Here is an 18887-nt window from a genome sequence, read left to right on the forward strand (position 1 = left end):
TGTGTAAGATTGAATGTTGACAACACATCGTTACGCTTTTTTTATGTTTGCCAACTGAATTGACCGCTACTTCTTACTCTCTTAATATTACTGGTATGAAAACATAAACAGCTTATCTTGGCCCTTGTATGTTCTGACATTTTCTCGACAAAACGCCGTTGTAGACAAACGTGTATGAAATGTAAGAATAAAGGATGATAGTTAGAAGGTAAAGAGGGAACTCCTCAGCAGTGATCTACGTGACGGATACTGTAGTGAAGTGAGAAGTTTACTAAGTACAAACGAAATGGTGGTTGATTAGATACTGCAAAACAATTTACTTATGGAAAAAAGGGTACTCTGTTCTTATAATGGAGGCAAGCCATAAAGAGCTTGTCTTTTAAGACAATGTGATACTACGATGAATAGACCACGATTTGATTTATGAAATTATCCAAAGAAAATTGCTGAATGATTTTGTCAACTTAATTAATTAATTATTATACATATTCATATAATGCATTATATAATTATGCTAATCTTTAATTTTATATTACTATATACACATATATATTATAATTATATGCACATATAAAATACATTTATAAATATATTTAAATAGTAATATGTAAATATATACTATAACAGTATTTATAATATACATTTATAAAAAATTTTAATTAATGTATAATATACTGTATAGTGATATAATATATTAGTATAATTATACAATGCATAACAAAAAATATATAATAATGACATAATTTTCTTTGCATAATTTGATAATCCAAATCGTGGTCCCAGTCTGTAAAGTATCACTTTGTAGTAAAAGACCAGCTCTTTATGGTCTTCCTGCATTATAATAACAGAGTACCCTTTTTTCCAGAAATAAATATATTTATCGGATAATATAAAAAATAAACTCGATTTACAATAAAAGTGATGCTCTTTATGGCTCTCCTTTATTATAAGAAAAGAGTACCCATTTTTCCGTAAACAAATTTATTTATCGGATGAAATGAAAATAAACAAGTTGTTGAATAAAACGGGAGCTCTTTTTGGCTATCGTCCATAAATTATCCATTTCATGATTTTTCCATAAGGACATTCGGGGGAGGTTTCTGAGGGTATCCCTTATAATATATGTGTATATAATATTAATTAATTATATAAAAGCATAATTACATTTGTTATTATATAGATTGTAATCTGCTGCCAAAGTTATTTGGCTTGCGCATAACCCGATTCGAATACACGCTCCAATACCGAAACGGGTTGATTTTCGAATATGTAAATCGGGTTTGCCTCCCCTCCACGCCCGTCCCCGCCTCATCAATTATCCCACAAAAAGCTTGTCTTTCGTGAACTTCTCATCGTTTCTCCTGTTTAGCCCATCAAAAGCTCCGTTGTTGTGTAAACACACTTAACAGTTTCGGTTAAAGCTTTCCCCCCCCTTTCTGAAATTTGGAGCTTTTCGAAAAGTTTTTCGCGGCAAGGTCGAAGAAGAAGTAGATTTATCGCGTTCGCTTCCTCTGTTGCTCAAAGTACTCAACAATTGAATCGCATCCCGGAGCAAGCATAGGCAGTAACATGGAGGCCTGTATGAGTCTTCCAGTGTATGCAGGCATGTGGGTCGACGTAGAAGCTCTCGCTGGTGAGTGTATTGATATCACGGAATATCTGAATGCCCAAAATTTGTTAAATTTGATGGCAAATAATGACAAGTGCTATGATGCGATGGTTAGGGAATTCTATGCTAACTGTAGGGCAAATAAGCAGAAGTCAGTTCTGCGTTCAGTCGTTAGGAATGTAGAAGTGTCAGTGTCTACCGAGGTTTTGTGTTCAGAGTTTGGGTTGGTTGACAGTGGATACACTGTTGACTATAAACGGATTAGCGCAAAGAATGTAGATAAGGTTGCTGTGAAGGGGTACAATGACCTAGAATTTCTTGGAGAGATTAGGCAAAATGGTGACAGAGTTATGAACACGGGGAAAAAAACTAAGTTTTATGCGCCGTATATGAAAGTGTTGCCACGGCTGTTACATCTGATAATAACTCATAACATTTTACCCAAAGCCGGAAGTATCACTTCCATTAGTGCATTAGAAAGAGTTATATTGTGGCATATGTTACACAAACAACCCGTCAACATAGCCAATTTGATCATTGCAACAATGCTCAACAGGATTAGGAAGATTAAGAGCAGGGAGAATAAGAGAACACATCTCCCATTTGGTATGTTGCTGACCAGGCTCTTTAGGCGCTTTAATGTGCCATTCTTGGCTGACCATGTTGACAGAGGATTTTACGCCCAAAATATGGGAGTATCGTACTTCAAAAAACTGGCATTCAAAGCTGAAGATGGTGGTTGGATGTGGAAGAAATCCTATACCTCTGATGCTGTCATTGGTGAGACTGGGGACGCGAATAGAAAAGTTGAAGAAATAAATAAGATGGATAAGGGGGGGAAGTGTGCTGGGGTCGAGGTGGGGCCGGTTGTGGGGGAAAAGGCACACCTTCAAGATGTTGTCATACTGTCTGAACAAACCAGAAAAGGGGCAAGTGTATGTGACAAAGTTATTTTACTCCTTTTTGTTTCTTCTTCTCGATGGCAACACAGGAGCATAACCCAATATTTGTATGACTAGGTTGCGGATAAAGTGACACAAATTTTACAAAGGGTTGGTGCCATCGAAGTGAAGGACTGCGGAATTGAGAAATTGCCATTTCTACGAGATGTAAGACATGCTCTTGCACTCTCATGTAATCCCCTTTTTATATGCTAATACCTTTATTGTCCAGTGTCTACCACAAGCTTCCGGCGTAGCACCTGATGAATTGAAAGAAGCCGTACGCTTTCATGTCAGAGAACTCGTCCCGCAGATGTATGTTAAAGTGTCGGTATTTTCTTTGGCTAACACTGATCTCGCTTTCATCTGATTATTGTAATCATGTCAATCATTGTTCACAGCTGTGTGAGTACACTAGATAGGCAGCATCTCTTTGATATTACAAGAGAAGAACTGGAGGAAGTGATGCTTCAGGACACACTAATCAGTGACAAAGTAAGTTTTTTATGCGATTGCACAGGCCTACCTTGTTCACTAATCTCGCTAAAAATTGTCCACTCGATGTTGAATGTTTGAATTTGTTCCATTCTGTGAAGGTTGTGACCCAGTACCTTCACTTACTCCAGAAAGAATATAAGCAATTCGTTTTCTTCAATCCTATGTTTTGGGTACGTAACGAAAATTATTGTATGTGCTGTTGTGCCTTGCAAAATGTGGACCTAATACTTGCTTCTCAATCACTTGGTTGTAGCTTAAATGCGTGTTAGACTATCCATGCATATCTCCCGCAACCAAAAAGACATTCGTTGATCAAAGCAATGACGACTATCAGTCAAATCCTGAAAAGGTAAACATTAGCTATCATTCTCGCCTTAACATTCTTATACAATATGAGTAGCAGCTGCATGTTAGTGGAATTGGATTTAGCCTAACATGCCTTAGCTTTTAACACATTCAACATTGCTTGTTGTATGCGATTGCAGATTTTTTTCCCAATCATTTATTCAAATCATTGGTTGCTCATGATTGCACATGTCAAGGACAAACAGGTGTACATTGTTGATTCTATGGACAATTACAAAACCATCTACCAAGGTTTGATGCAATCTGTGGTGAGTATACTCCAAAAGCGTACCTTAGCTTCGTTTCCGAAGAAGGTAACATTTTTCTAACATTCGAAACCTGCTGTATTTATTTCCTTTTTTAGGAATGGATTTTGATGGAAATTTTCCACGAAAATCAACCCTGGACATTTATTCTTGTAAAACACAAACTAAAACAGACAGACGGGGCGAGTTGCGGGGTTTTCACTTTGAAGTTTGCGCAATGTTGGGCAAAGGGGTGTCGGCCAGAATTTGTAAGTGCACACATTGACAACCCCTTGTGGCAAGCTGACTCTATTGCGTCTGACATTGTTTCTGAATGTATGTACAGCTTGATGTTGTCATTGCTAGAAAATTTATTGCCTGGGAGATCGCTTTGGGTAAACTTGCGGACCCATTCGCTTATGCTGCTTTCCTGATAGAAAATAAACAGGCACATGAGGCTGTAACCAGAGGAGATTTGCAAGATCATGCTACCAAGGATGTGGGCCATCAGGAAACAGGGAACGGTACATTATGTCTCGCCTTTACTGTAATTGGTTCGTTGCATATGAAGGCAATATTAAATTTTAAATTCTTTAGGGCTGTAGCAAATTATTGGTACGAAATTAATCATTGTATAAAGGAAACCATAAAAAGTGTATGTACCTCTGTTCCGATGCATCTCCTTGTGACACCATTGTAATAAATCCTCGGCCCCAGAACTTTGCTTTACACTTTCCATTTCCTCTTGTTTGATTTCTCATTATGACATTCAAATTTGATCTCACATGCACAATCCATGTGCTGAAATGCTGTATGCCTTCAATTTTTCCCCAGCCGAAGGTACAAGGGTGAAAAAAAACCCGCCAGAACTTGCGTCCAGCAATGATTCAAAGAAGAAGCTTCTTATTCTTGATTTGAATGGAGTGCTTCTGGGCAGTGCATTTACAAGGATGACCAGAAATCGGGACTTTAACTTCAGACCACATTGCCGTGAATTTTTGCAGGTCTGTCTGTCATATTTTGAGGTCGCTGTTTGGTCATCAAAGCTAAGGTATCCGCCAACCTATATTTCAATTACTTGATTAACTAGAACGTCCACAAGTTTTTCTGTTGTTCCCTTAATTCAAGACAGTTGTGTTTTCTGCAGCCACAACATTCAACCAGTGTTGGACAGTCTATCCAAAAAAATGAATGAACGTTTGGAGCAGAGACTGTTATTTGTTTGGGTGAGATGTCATTCACAAATTACTTCGATTGTGTGTAGTCAGTCCGTGTGTAAGACTTCTGATAAATCAAAGTCGGGAACAATCAATATTGTGCAGGATCAGTCGCGGTGCACTATGACACAAACCAGGCTTAGGGAAAATCCAGACAAAACGGTGATGTTTAAGGACCTGAAACGTGTGTGGGGAGAATATAAGTCGTACAACAGCTCTAACACGATATTAGTCGATGATTCTCCGTATAAATCCGTCCTTAATTCTGTAAGTGCACCATACGGGAACTGATCGTTATGTTGTATATGTTCCAGTATGCACAAACAACATGATCAGGCCTAACTGTTTCCATATTACTCGTTCTTCAGCCGTACAATGCCATCTTCCCCACCTCTTATACATGTTACACTGTAGAAGACAATTATTTGGGTAAGACCTGGTCTTTTTGGCTTTGAAATGTGGCTTTTGCTACGGAAGAGCATCCGTTCAAAGATTGGCCTGACACAAAACTTATTTGCAGATCCTGAAGGAGATTTTGTAGGACACCTGAAGAAATTGGCCCGTGCTGATAATGTACAAGATTTCATTAAGCAAAACCGTTTTGGACAATCACCCGTAACAGAAGGCAGTGTGGATTGGAACTTTTATGTTAATGTTGTCAGCAAGCTTGGACTGCAGAACACAGCAAAGCAAGTGACGCGCAAACGGGAAGCCCCAAACATATATCCTCCGGAGGTATTTAGATGCATTCATGTTCAGGACTATGTTGACAATAGTTCATTTCGTTTTTTTGATAGCTAAAATTGCGTCTGATCATATGCACAGACCAAGAAAAAAAGGAAAATTTGAAAGCATGAGGAAGATCAGTTTATGGGCCGTTCACTGTACGGAAGCTTCTCCAAACCATTGGAAGGAGAGAACCTATCTTCTGATGGGACACACAGGTTAAAAACTTTTGTGCTTTAGTCAGACACTGGGTCTGTCTAATTCATATATGTTGGTACTACTTTCTTCCCTTCTGTTTTTGTTTGCAAAGGGCCATCGCTGAGTTTTTTTATGCAAATTCTAAAAATGTCGAAGTTGGGAATGACGTATGTTGTATGCAGGTTCCCGAATGCACATGAGGAAAAATTATCAGATAAAATTTGTAATTGCTGTCAAATGCAGGATGCGTCAGCCATATACTTCAGACCACATTGGCATGTAGTAAGTTTAGCCTGTTCTCATTCTAATTGTTTGTTGGCAACTTATCGTCTAAACATTAAGGATCTAAATGTCACTCACTAAATCTGCCCGTCTGGTTAACCTCTCGGATACGTGCAATACTAACAGTTGGTCAGGGAGCAATGGTTGACATTAATTGAGCTAGGCTCCTTGCTTTGCGTCTGTACCAAAATAAAGTCCAGCAATGGAATCTTCAAACCCAACACGAAGTCTGTATGAGTAATGTATTCCTTTAGCTAACCCCTGGTTGAATATGTACTTCGATAGGGAAAATTAGCTGCTGGACTAGGAGCTTAAGATTGCCTCACTTTTGAATGGGGATGTCTATGCTGCTGACAGGCTTGGAGAACTTACAATACATTTCTGGGCCTGTATTGATGCATTCGTTGTACAAATTGGAATACGTTATTGAAGGGATGCACATGACGCAGGCACAGATGTTTCCCATCATGCAAATATATATGTCCATATATTTATAATATATATGTGTATGTAGTAATAATATATTATATAATTATATTTGTTATTACAAATATAGTAATATATACTAAAAATTATACTTATTAATATATAATATTCTCTAGAATTATAAAAAATATTAGTACAATTACACAGTGTATTAAATAAAAATATATTATAATTTTTTATATAAATAAATAAACTAATTCTAAATTTTTTGGGATAATTTCATAAACCAAATAGCGGTCACTTCCGTAATGTATCACTTTCCCATAAAAGGCCAGCTCTTTATTACCTTCCTCCATTATAAGAACAATGCACCCATTTTTCCATTAATAGTTATATAAATAAATAAACTAATTCTAAATTTTTTGGGATAATTTCATAAACCAAATAGCGGTCACTTCCGTAATGTATCACTTTCCCATAAAAGGCCAGCTCTTTATTACCTTCCTCCATTATAAGAACAATGCACCCATTTTTCCATTAATAGATTCATTTATCGGATAAAATATATGATAGCTCGTTTTGCAATAAAACCCCAGTTTTTTATGGCTTTTCTCCAATATAACAACAGAGTACCCTTTTCCATAAAACAATTTTTTTATCCAATAAAATTAAAATCAATCAGTAAATTATACTAAAATGTATATTATAATTTTTTATATAAATAAATAAACTAATTCTAAATTTTTTGGGATAATTTCATAAACCAAATAGCGGTCACTTCCGTAATGTATCACTTTCCCATAAAAGACCAGCTCTTTATTACCTTCCTCCATTATAAGAACAATGCACCCATTTTTTCATTAATAGATTCATTTATCGGATAAAATATATGATAACTCGTTTTGCAATAAAACCCCAGCTTTTCATGGCTTTTCTCCAGTATAACAACAGAGTACCCTTTTCCATAAAACAATTTTTTTATCCAATAAAATTAAAATCAATCAGTAAATTATACTAAAATGTATATTATAATTTTTTATATAAATAAATAAACTAATTCTAAATTTTTTGGGATAATTTCATAAACCAAATAGCGGTCACTTCCGTAATGTATCACTTTCCCATAAAAGACCAGCTCTTTATTACCTTCCTCCATTATAAGAACAATGCACCCATTTTTCCATTAATAGATTCATTTATCGGATAAAATATATGATAACTCGTTTTGCAATAAAACCCCAGCTTTTCATGGCTTTTCTCCAATATAACAACAGAGTTCCCTTTTCCATAAAACAATTTTTTTATCCAATAAAATTAAAATCAATCAGTAAATTATACTAAAATATATATTATAATTTTTTATATAAATAAATTAATTAATTCTAATATTTTTGGGATAATTTCATAAACCAAATAGCGGTCACTTCCGTAATGTATCACTTTCCCATAAAAGACCAGCTTTTTATGACCTTCCTCCATTATAAGAACAATGCACCCATTTTTCCATTAATACATTTATTTATCAATCAGTTCTCTAGTAAAACCCCTTTTCCAATAAAACACCGGCTCTTTATCGATTTCCTCCACTATGAGACAGAGTACCAATATGCCATACTTACTAATTCACTTATCGGATAAAATTTAATTGAACACGGTTTGCAATAAAACACCAGCTATGTATGGCCACTTTATTTGTTCGATAAAATCGGATCGATATTATACTTGAGTGTCATTTACCCGTTAGCATAGAATGCAAAGCAAGAAACTAACCTATTGCAGGTTAAAAGTCCGTGTTAAGACAAATTGTTTCGGATACGTCAAGACACCTAATTCATAAACTCTCGCGATACATAACTTTAATTACCACAAATCAAATATTTCAATCTTTTTTCATTTATTTCTAATGACTGCATACCATGGATCACTGTACGCTACTCATAACCACCCACAAATCTTCTCTTAACTCTCGACCACATGAAGATTGTGGTACTCGTTATCCCCATGGCAAGGTCTCCCCGCACCACCACCGGCGAGTTTGCTCGGTTGAACTTTGCTTTCCCTTCCTCTAATGAAACTCATAGATACACACCAACCGCTTGCCTTGCTATGGCAGCTTTTGGACTCTCTGTCTCCGTCTTCTACATTTTAGGCTACGACGACGTCCATCCGACTATGACACCGCCTAAAACATGGCCCTTTCCACAAAATGCCGCTACTTTGTCTCTCTATCTTGCCACCTTCATCGAACCTCAACTTTATTCATCTCCAACCTCCTGTGCGTGTTCGCTTTCCGCATAATTTGATGACGGACAACGTTGGCATCATCCAGAACCAAAGACAGTGCTACTTTGCGCCGCTCCTGCTCCGAATTGTACTGCACCGATAAATTTGTTACTATCTCCATCGTTCGCAACCAATGCAAGCATACACACTTACTGTTACAGCATACGACGCCATTCCTTTTTCCTTACCTGATTCCATTTCCAGCTTCCAATTCCACTTGATAACATATCCATGTACTTCAGCATCAATAACCCACAATCCCACCTGCATTACAAACCATAACCACATTTTTAGACAACCGTTGCTGAACTATGGAAAAAACTTCCAAACCTATGCACATGCAACTTACGCATTCCGTTGCTGTGGACATGTGGCTGCAGCTTTTATTTTGTACAGCCAAAGGCATGACGAATACTGCCCCTCCAAACCATAAGTCAGCGCTGCTTCCAACCTTTCAATCTGACGGCCATACAAGAAAAACATATGCAATTTTAAGTTTACTGCCACCAATTGTAAAGGTGATGGTCGTGTTCATGAAATGTTTGACAAACCAACTTAGTTTACCACTGTCTCCACGGAGCTGCGCCTATTCATTTCCGTTTGCTCGTCTCCTCTCATTGAATCATAAATTAATACTTCTTCGCTTCCCATGTCCACCACACACATATACCAATGCTCATCGTGCCACATTGGCACGAATATCTGAAGCATAGCAGCGGTTAGTTAGTCATCATCATGGCAATCTGTATCTATTCCATTATGCTACATAACAGGGCAGCTGCTCGTACCTTCTCACACTTTTTTATATTACCTCCTACTTTACATTCCTGTAGATATGTACAGTACAGCTCGTCTGCTGATTTGTTGAACTCCAAAATCTCTTGCTACAACACGACAGTAAAATATGACATTTTAATATGAATGTACGTACTCACAAGCCCCCAACTTTGGCCGAACACTTGTACCTGAAACCAAGTTGGCATGAACCACCATCGCATTGACTGATCGTCAGGACGCCTTTGCTGCCGTGCTGTTTTCATCGCACAATAGCAATTGATTATCTGCACCAAACTCAAGTCACATCACTTCGTCCTCCGTGAAACAGTCCACACAACACCACCCAATTTCAATCCCTCGATTTACTCACATCACATGCCATGGGTTTTTCAGGAAGCAACGACCCCATTGCATCCCGACTTGCTGTCTGCCCCTTAATTGACACCAGTACTTCCCTGTCATTACAACAGCGTACATTAATCTTTTCCCTATGTGTATTACGGTTTCATAATCTACAAACTTGATATCATCATTTTCAATGACTCGAGTTAAAACGGCCAGACTAGGTTCGGTCTTCCTCACTAATACAACCAGCAATCACGGTTTCAATGACTCAATCGGTCCTTAGGGTCATTGAGTTAGCCTAAGGCGGTTATGTACTCACCATAAGGGTCATTGAGTTTTCATTGTACTTCCATTCTCAAACTTCTGGAATACTCACCTTTTATTCTATATGCAACCATGTTACCTACCCTTGCTTTTTATATAAGGTGGCATGATTGACAGCACACAAATTGTAAGTTTTGTGCTCACTTGTAAACCAATTTTAACTGCTTCGAAGATTTTCGTTCCTATGCCCTCTCCCCTATGGGGATAATCATACTACATATTTAGTCAACCTTATAATTGCAAATACTTTTCTGTCCCCTTTCCCATTGCAATTTCAAATAAAGGATAAAACAAAATAGAACTGTTGATTTAACAAATCCATGATCCAGTACATACCCTTGCGACAGCTGAGTGTCAAACAAGAACTTCAGTATTTTTGCTCGTCCCTCACTCAATTTTTCCCCGATAGATGCCAGCCTCGTTTCCTGCTACCACAAAAATATGTCATCTTTCATTGTCTATAATTTCCCATACTTTAGTAATTCTGGAACGTTGGAATACTCACCTTTGCCAATAAAGCAACGATCTTCGTTTGACACTTGTTCATCACACTGCTATCCATCTGTACATAAAACTACAATTTATACTTTACTTTTCTAATGCTAGAAATACCTTGGCACAAACCGATGCATACCTTTATTCTTTTACCTTGCCTTCTGTTTTGTTTGTCTTCCCCCACAGGCTTCTCCGTATTGTCCATCCTTAGTCTCTTTCTACTCCTCCACTTTGTAATTTTCGATGCACTCTTTTCACCCATTACAGTACTATTCGTAGTGACTCTATCATTTTCACTCCTGCTTTTGGACCTAACATCTGGCGTTGTAGGACTCAATTTATGTAACTCACTCCCTCTTTTAACATTACCGCGCCAATCGTCCTTCTGCCCACCCTCCACACCAAGTGCCCGGTTTGTTTTGCACACCCTTCCACTTTCATACATGCTCCTCAGCCTTTCAAAACGACATTCAATCATTGCTTCCATTCTACCAATACTATCCTTCACATCTTTATTACCACATTCAATTTCAATCAGTCTTCTATCAATGTCTTCTCTACAGCTTATGTTATTGTAAAACTGCACATTGCCCTGTCACTACAACCCTTCAGTTTTGTACTACTAGTAACGTCACAAAATGCAGATTGCAATTTCAACAACAATTCACACGAAAGGATTTTACATTACCTGTTCCCCCTCAAATATGTGATTCCTCCTCAATATTCGCACGCTTTCATTAATCTCGTACCTTCCCCAAAATCTTAGCCTCGGCCCTCTCGGCTGGAACTTGCGAAACTCGTCCTCACCCTCGATATAGAATCGTTCCAGATAGTAAATCTGCACGGACAAAAACGCCTACCATCATTTACGGGTCTTTTCTATCAAAGTTTAATTTCATTATTCCAGTAATTCCTATCTCTAATACAAAATGGTGCGTCTTTCTTATACCATCAAGAAAAGTGCACATCCCGCTATTCCGTTGCCGTCTCTATCACGGATGCTCTTCACCAAATTGTCAAGTATGAATTTCGACCAGTTCAAATTTTCCATATTCTCCTCTGTAGCCACTACAGCCACCAGAGCCCGGCTCACTTTGTCATCCAAACTTGGTGCTAACAACCTACCAACAACAAACAATACGAACTTCACTTTGAATTCTAAGCCTTCGTTATGCAAACTACATATACTGTGCCTCAATTCCTCCACTACAATTTCACCGCTATTTATTCTGATATTCAATTCTCTTTCCAACTCTGTATCCATCTCTTGCCTTCGCTTTTCGCTTTCAATATCTTTCCCACGGCTGCTCAAACCAAGTACACATTCCACATCCTCGGCTGTCACCTGTAGACAGTACCCATGAACGTTCAGTGTCCTCCGATCTACATCAAAGTTATCCACCAGCCACTTCAACATCTCTTCGTCAACCTCTACTCCCTTCACATTCAAAATTGACCCGAATCCAAACTCTCTGACAGCCTGCCGCTGCTCATCCGAGATCCAATCCACCATATTCTTCACGGAATGAGTTGAGTGGCTTACCATTGTTTCCGCCGTCCGACGAATGGCCTTCCTTTCACTGCTGCAACTTTTATAATTCGAAGGTGTTCCACTCTCATGCATCAGCGATACTACCATTGTTTCCGCCGTCCGACGAATGGCCTTCCGTTCACTGCTGCAACTTTTAAAATTCGAAGGTGTTCCACTCTCATGCATCGGCGATACTACATTTTCGCTTTCTCCTTCACTGTCCCACTGCATATCCGAAGCATCTATTTCCGCCGCCAGCTCCATAACAAATCCCTATCTTCTGCTATTCCTCCTGCTCAGGTTTTGGCGCTTTTTCCTTTCTAATACGCCTGCACTCTTTAGCTTATCCAGTAAGCTTCGCGCCTTTTTTCCATGCCGTACTTTCGCGTACAAACCCTCACTTTCCCGGTTGCTTAATTTCGGCCCCTCCACATTTGACATGCCCGGCTGGAGCCGCTCTTGCCAAGATTATATGTTTTTTTTCAACCTATTCAAATCTAGTTTATTTGGACCTCTTAAAGGGACGTTTCGTTTTTGTTGGCTGGTTCGGCCTATTGCTCTTTCTTGTGCCCATTTCTATCATGCCCTTTTCAGACGAATCATATAGTTGTATGATCCCATCTACTCCAAAAAAAAAAAAAAAAAACTTATCAAACGCATTGTAATTATGATTGAAACAATGGAAAAGAGTCGAATGATACGATCCCTCCATTACCCTGTGAAAAGGGTCGAATAAAAGGGGTAATCTTGTAATTCTTGATCTGTGAAGCTACGTTGTTTGGTTGATAGCCATACCATTGCTTTGGCGGAGATTTCTCAAAAAGTATTTAATGCCCATTTCGGCCAACTCTTCATCTTTCTTTGATTGAGCGCACCATTTTTTATGGTTATGGTGTGAAAGTGACTCGTTGTTGTCAATTGATTCAACTATGTTGGTCCCACGTTAGTTCGGAATTGGAAGATGATTCGAACCAGCGTTAGTTCGGAATTGTTCATTGTTTCACTCCCAAATAAAGAAAAACAAAGAAAGATCGAAAATTTTTTAAAAAAAAAAACAAAAAATGAGCTTCATTATAAGAAGAAGAGTAAGGCAAGCAGAAATGGAAATTGCAGTTGAAAATGGCGAATTCAGTAAACACCCAGCTGAAAACATCTGTCCTAATTGGTTACTGTAGTACTTCTCCAAATTGCTGGATTCATGCAGAAATTCCTTAACATGTCTACCTTTTAGTTTGAATTTATTCAAGATATGATTCTAAACATAATTTTTCTCCCCTCCAAGTGTGTTTCTTCTATTCCTGTTTTGTTTCTCAATTGATCTCTTTCACTGCCGCTTTAAAGAATAAACAGTTAACTGATAAATTTACTCTGGATCATGTATATTGGTGTTATCCTCTGAAATCAAGTATCATGGACCATTAGCATTTTGGACCACAGTTGATAGTGATCAAGCCTAGAATTGCCTTATCATATAACAAGTTAACTCTAGGTTAACTTAAAAAGGTTACAAAAGGTAATCTGGATTAGTGTCTTGTGATGTTTGACTCTTCTATACTGCCTATTTACGCTTGGTCGTCTACTTATTTTTCTGTTAACAAAAATTTGGTTGAGGTACGAGGGAGGGCTAACTAGCTGTGAAAACATTTACACAATTAGCTTGTCCTTGTTAAGCATACTTCAGGTAACTGCTTTATTGCCATTTTTCAGAAAAGTACCATTCAAATCTCTGACTAAAAGGCCATGTAAATCTTGAAACAAGTTCGATATTAATCAATATCTGGTGGTAGTAAGGTCTGATCACTTTGCGTTCTGCATGGAATGTTTTATTGTGACATCAGGTTAAGAACTTCCTCCTAAAACTGGATCTATCAGGATGTTGCTGCTTTGGAAAGTTTGATATTTACCTTTCTGAAATAAATCAATAGTCAATGCATATAGTACTCGTCAAATGGGGGAGAATATTTGATATGTCATATGTATCTTACTTTCCAGGCCGATGACATTTCTGGTTTTCATACCAATACACATATTCCAGTTGTTATTGGAGCTCAAATGCGCTATGAAGTTACTGGTGATCCCTTATATAAGGTAATTTTCTTTATTTGTATTCCATTCACTAATATAAGCTTTAAATGAACTATGAAGAGTGTTGTTGAATATAGCATACTCTTCAAGTTGTCTTTGAATCACTGTTCATGTAAAATTGTGTTTTCTATCATTGAAAAATTAAAAGCAGGAGATGATAACCTTGCTTTTCAAGCATAATGTTGATAAATGGTCTTCCATTGAGCAATAATGCTTCTCCTTCACTCTATTAATCATATAAGGAATAATTTTAAAGCTGCCTCTCATGTTTCAGATAACAGTGGAAACTTCAAGATCACAATAACTGGTGGACTCTTTTACATCCAAACTAGTTTGAAATGTTGTTTGTTTTGGTTCTCTCTTATAGTTAACAATGATTGATGGTGGTTTGCAAAATATCTTATACTTTTAATTATTTCAAGATCACATGTTATTTACATTGCATTATGGGAATAGGATTCCAACACACTTGTTGGACAGCATGGTCAGCATGTTTCCTGCCTATCATGCAATTACCATACTATTTCTGTCTCGAATTTTGACATTTTGGTTATGTTGGTCATTAGGAAATAGGAACATACTTCATGGATATGATCAACTCATCCCATGCCTATGCAACTGGAGGAACATCAGTCGGCGAGTTCTGGTAGAAATATTTATCCTTGAATAAGTACAATACAATTATCTCATTTAGAAGTCTTTTGACTCCACACATTTATTTTGTTGTTTGCCCATTCTGTTTTCCAGCTTTCTGTCTGGTTTTCTTTCGGAAAGTGTTTCATACTGCCTTTTGTCCTGATTTATGTCTGAGCAGGTCAGATCCAAGGCGATTAGCTAGTACTCTGCAAACTGAGAATGAGGAGTCATGTACAACATATAACATGCTCAAGGTATGCTATGAAGGGCTTATTTTTGCCCCCTTTCCTTTGCCCTCATTTTGGTTAACCTTGGAAGGTTGGTGATGTGGGGTGGCAAGACAGTTCTCTTATGTCCTTTGGTTTTTATCAGTTTTCATGGTTTTAACATTCTAAAACAAACCAACATACGGAAAACTTAACAAGGGAACAGGCTATTGACTCATGTGCATTGGCTTTTTCTCTGATGTACTATACGTAGTACCACTACTAATTAACATTGCTGTTGTCATGTAAAATTGCAGGTATCTCGCAATCTATTTAGATGGACCAAAGACATTAGGTATGCAGATTACTATGAAAGGGCATTGACAAATGGAGTACTGAGCATACAAAGAGGAAGGGAACCTGGAGTTATGATCTATATGCTTCCTCTTAAACGTGGGGGTTCGAAAGCCCAAAGTTACCATAAATGGGGCTCACAGTTTGATGATTTCTGGTGCTGCTACGGTACAGGTACAAGCATTGGCCTCAAGTTTGCATCTCGCTACCCTTTTTTCTGTTAAATTTTTTTGAGGGCCCTACTGATTGGAGCTGGGGAACAATTTCCTTATTGAAATTTTAACAATTACGCAGTTGAAGAGTGAATGTTCTAGAAATTCGAAAAAAGAAAATCTGCCCCCCAGCCCCTCAAAAAAAGAATGGTTTATGCAATCATTTACATCTAGTTTATAACGTCTCCAATCCCAATTTGTTTGCTATTCTGACCAATTGCCAATGGAATTTTCTACCATATTGAAGGTTAACTTTTCCTTGATCAATTGCTTTTTGTAAATTTTTGTACTCTAGGAATTGAGTCTTTCTCAAAGTTAGGAGATTCAATATACTTCGAAGAGGAGGGAAAAGTTCCAGGTCTTTATATCATTCAGTATATACCAAGCTCATTTCAGTGGAGATCTGGAGGATTTCTAATCAACCAGACCATAATCCCTGTTGTCTCGTGGGACAACCGCCTTCGTGTGACAGTGGCAATTTCTTCAGAGGTATATTTTCTAAATCTTGGAGAACTAATATTTTTCTCCTTGAGTTATACAATGCTTTATTAGTTTAGAATGTTACCATTAGCACCTTGTAGGTATATTATATTCTGTCTAAAATTTCTAATGCCATTTGTTGAGGAGTTGGGGGCACAAATAATAATTTACTTAATGTTGGTGACTTAATATCTTTGAGTTAGCTAAACTTATTGTGGGAAGGGAAAACGAAATACAAGTCTTTCAGAAATGCATATGTTTTTTGCTTCATGCATAGCTGAAATAGCAAGTTCTTTTTCATTTTAACTAAGGAGACTAAAGAACTGAAGACAGTAAGATGCTATATTTAGTTTCAAAAGGAAGAAGGAAAATCAAGGGAATTTATGAGATTCCAGTAATGAAGGATTGGAGAGAGGTCTTTCTAATTTCTAATTATTTAGACTGTAATTTTCTTGGAATTAGAGAGGGCCCCACTGTATAGAGCTGATTGAAACAGCCTGTTCTAGCGGAAATGGTTTTGACATTTTATGTTTTTTCGTTAAGAAAAAAAATGCATCTTATGCAAAACACAGACGTATATAAATTCTAGCCAGGAGTTGTTTGATTGAAAAATAGAGTGATGACTCAAGATGGAAGGTTCTGATATAGCATGAATGTGCATGGTTCTCATACCACTATAGTGGGATAGGTTCAAGCTAATGTTCTGATATAGCCAAAAGTTGTTTGCTTTCCATTCACGTTTTCATTGTTATTAATTGTTCATGAAAAGCTTGGATGCATCACTATCTGCTTACAAAAGGATAATTCAAAATTGTAAAGCCTATAAGCTGCTACATACCTGTGAAAATAACTTCTCTATGCATCTTTCCTTAAGAGCCTTTCGGGGAATATTCCAGAGTAAATTTTAGAAGTTCTGCAAATCAAAAGCTAATTTCTTGCATCTAATGTCTTATTTGTTTATACATCTATCTTTAGTTCTTGCTGTGAAGGAATCGTTTGAACTGGATTATCATTTTTTTGTCTTATTCCTGAAGTCTTAACTTTTACTGGCAAATATCTCATCATGTTCTCCATCTTTCGAGTGCTCAATTCAATGGATCTGACAAACACAAAATTATTTCCATCTGTTGCTCATGCAGCAAGAGGCAGCTGTGGTGTCTACTTTGAATTTGAGAATACCAACATGGACAAGTACAAATGTTGCCAAGGCAATACTGAATAGTCAAGATTTGATCCTGCCAGTGCCTGGTGTGCTTATTATCTCCATTTTTGTTCATATTACTTAATTTAGAAACGACTTACCTAATTGATATTTTTCCAATTATTGTAAGCATGAATGTAACTTGCTCATGGTGGATGGCAATAATATTCATCTGTGGTTTAGATTAGTTCCATATTGTTCCAGGATCCTTAGCATGATGTTCATGACTTCCCATTATTGGATGCAGGAAACTTTCTCTCTGTCACTAGAAAGTGGAGCCCTGGTGACAAAGTCACTCTTGAGTTTCCCTTAAGTCTTAGACTTGAAGCCATTAAAGGTGTAATATATTGTAGTTTCTTTATTATCACATACATCAGCTACAGTGTCTATTAATTATTCTTATTTTTATGGAACAAGAAATTTTCCTGCATTGTTTTACATCTAAGAGATTATTCTGAATGGTTATTCAGATGATCGGCCAGAATATGCTTCTCTCCAGGCAATTCTTTATGGTCCCTACCTTCTTGTTGGTCTGTCTAGTGGAGACTGGGACATCAAGACAGAGCCCGGTGCATCTCTTGCAGACTGGATTACTCCAATTCCAGCAGACTACAATGCTCATCTGATTTCTCTATCCCAAGTGTCTGGGGAGGCGGAGTTTTCCCTGACAAAATCAGATGACTCCATCCAATTGCAGAAGCTTCCTGAACCTGGAACAAATGATGCTGTAGGTGCGACATTCAGGCTTATCCTAAAAGAACCATCAGACGTATTTGCATCGCCAGAAGATGCTATAGGGAAATCAGTCATGCTAGAGCCATATGGTTTTCCTGGAATGCTTGTGGAGAATCAAGGTGTAGATGAAACACTCCGAGTTGTTCCAGACTCGTCCAATGACAAGGATGCAGCTATCTTCCATTTGGTGTCTGGGCTGGATGGGATGGACGGAACCATTTCTTTGGAATCCGAAAACCATAAGGGTTGTTATGTAAGTAGTGGCCTGAATGATGGTTCAAATAACATCACACTTTCCTGCAAATCTGGATCCTCAAATGCTGACTTCTCACAGGCAGTGAGCTTTAAATTGGACAAGGGAATCAGTGAATACCATCCCATTAGCTTTGTTGCCAAAGGCACAGATAGAAACTTTCTCCTGGCTCCATTATTTAGCTTGAGAGATGAATCTTACACTGTCTATTTCAACATTCAATGATAGAGTATAGTTTGCCAGCTGAAGTAGATTATAAGAAAAACTAATTAAGTGAGACTTGTTGCGCTTTATAATTCATATCGTTCTTAGGCTAGAGTCAAGTAATTGTAACTATATGAAATGTAATACATACATGGAATGTTACAAAGGTAAGGCTCGTTCTGAGTTTGAATCGTCTTTCTTATAATCTGGCTGTTATGCCTAATTTGTAGTAATGAGACATGTAAGTGTTTACCATACAAAATTAATTTGCTCTTTTTT

At 37.6% G+C, this 18887-nt stretch overlaps 1 protein-coding gene across 1 annotated transcript; it reads left to right on the plus strand.

Moving 5' to 3' along the window:
* The first annotated feature begins 14173 nt into the window (after positions 1 to 14173).
* Positions 14174 to 18813, plus strand: LOC140011169 (uncharacterized). The gene is made up of 8 exons (XM_072059724.1): positions 14174 to 14330; positions 14894 to 14973; positions 15142 to 15217; positions 15487 to 15697; positions 16031 to 16224; positions 17355 to 17463; positions 17664 to 17753; positions 17887 to 18813. The coding sequence occupies exons 1-8, from the start codon at positions 14217 to 14219 to the stop codon at positions 18627 to 18629; spliced, it is 1617 nt and encodes a 538-aa protein (XP_071915825.1). The 5' UTR covers positions 14174 to 14216; the 3' UTR covers positions 18630 to 18813.
* The last annotated feature ends 74 nt before the right edge of the window (positions 18814 to 18887 follow it).

This window comes from Coffea arabica, chromosome 1c, assembly GCF_036785885.1.
Source record: "Coffea arabica cultivar ET-39 chromosome 1c, Coffea Arabica ET-39 HiFi, whole genome shotgun sequence".
In the NCBI taxonomy this organism is placed as follows: domain Eukaryota; kingdom Viridiplantae; phylum Streptophyta; class Magnoliopsida; order Gentianales; family Rubiaceae; genus Coffea; species Coffea arabica.

What these genes read in the sequence shown, in the direction of transcription:
- LOC140011169 (XM_072059724.1), top strand. Translation starts at nt 14,217, where the DNA reads ATGTATCTTACTTTCCAGGCCGATGACATTTCTGGTTTTCATACCAAT. An exon ending in TTTGATCCTGCCAGTGCCTG is followed by an intron (nt 17,464 to 17,663) that starts GTGTGCTTATTA and finishes TATTGGATGCAG; the next exon opens with GAAACTTTCTCTCTGTCACT. An exon ending in TAGACTTGAAGCCATTAAAG is followed by an intron (nt 17,754 to 17,886) that starts GTGTAATATATT and finishes ATGGTTATTCAG; the next exon opens with ATGATCGGCCAGAATATGCT.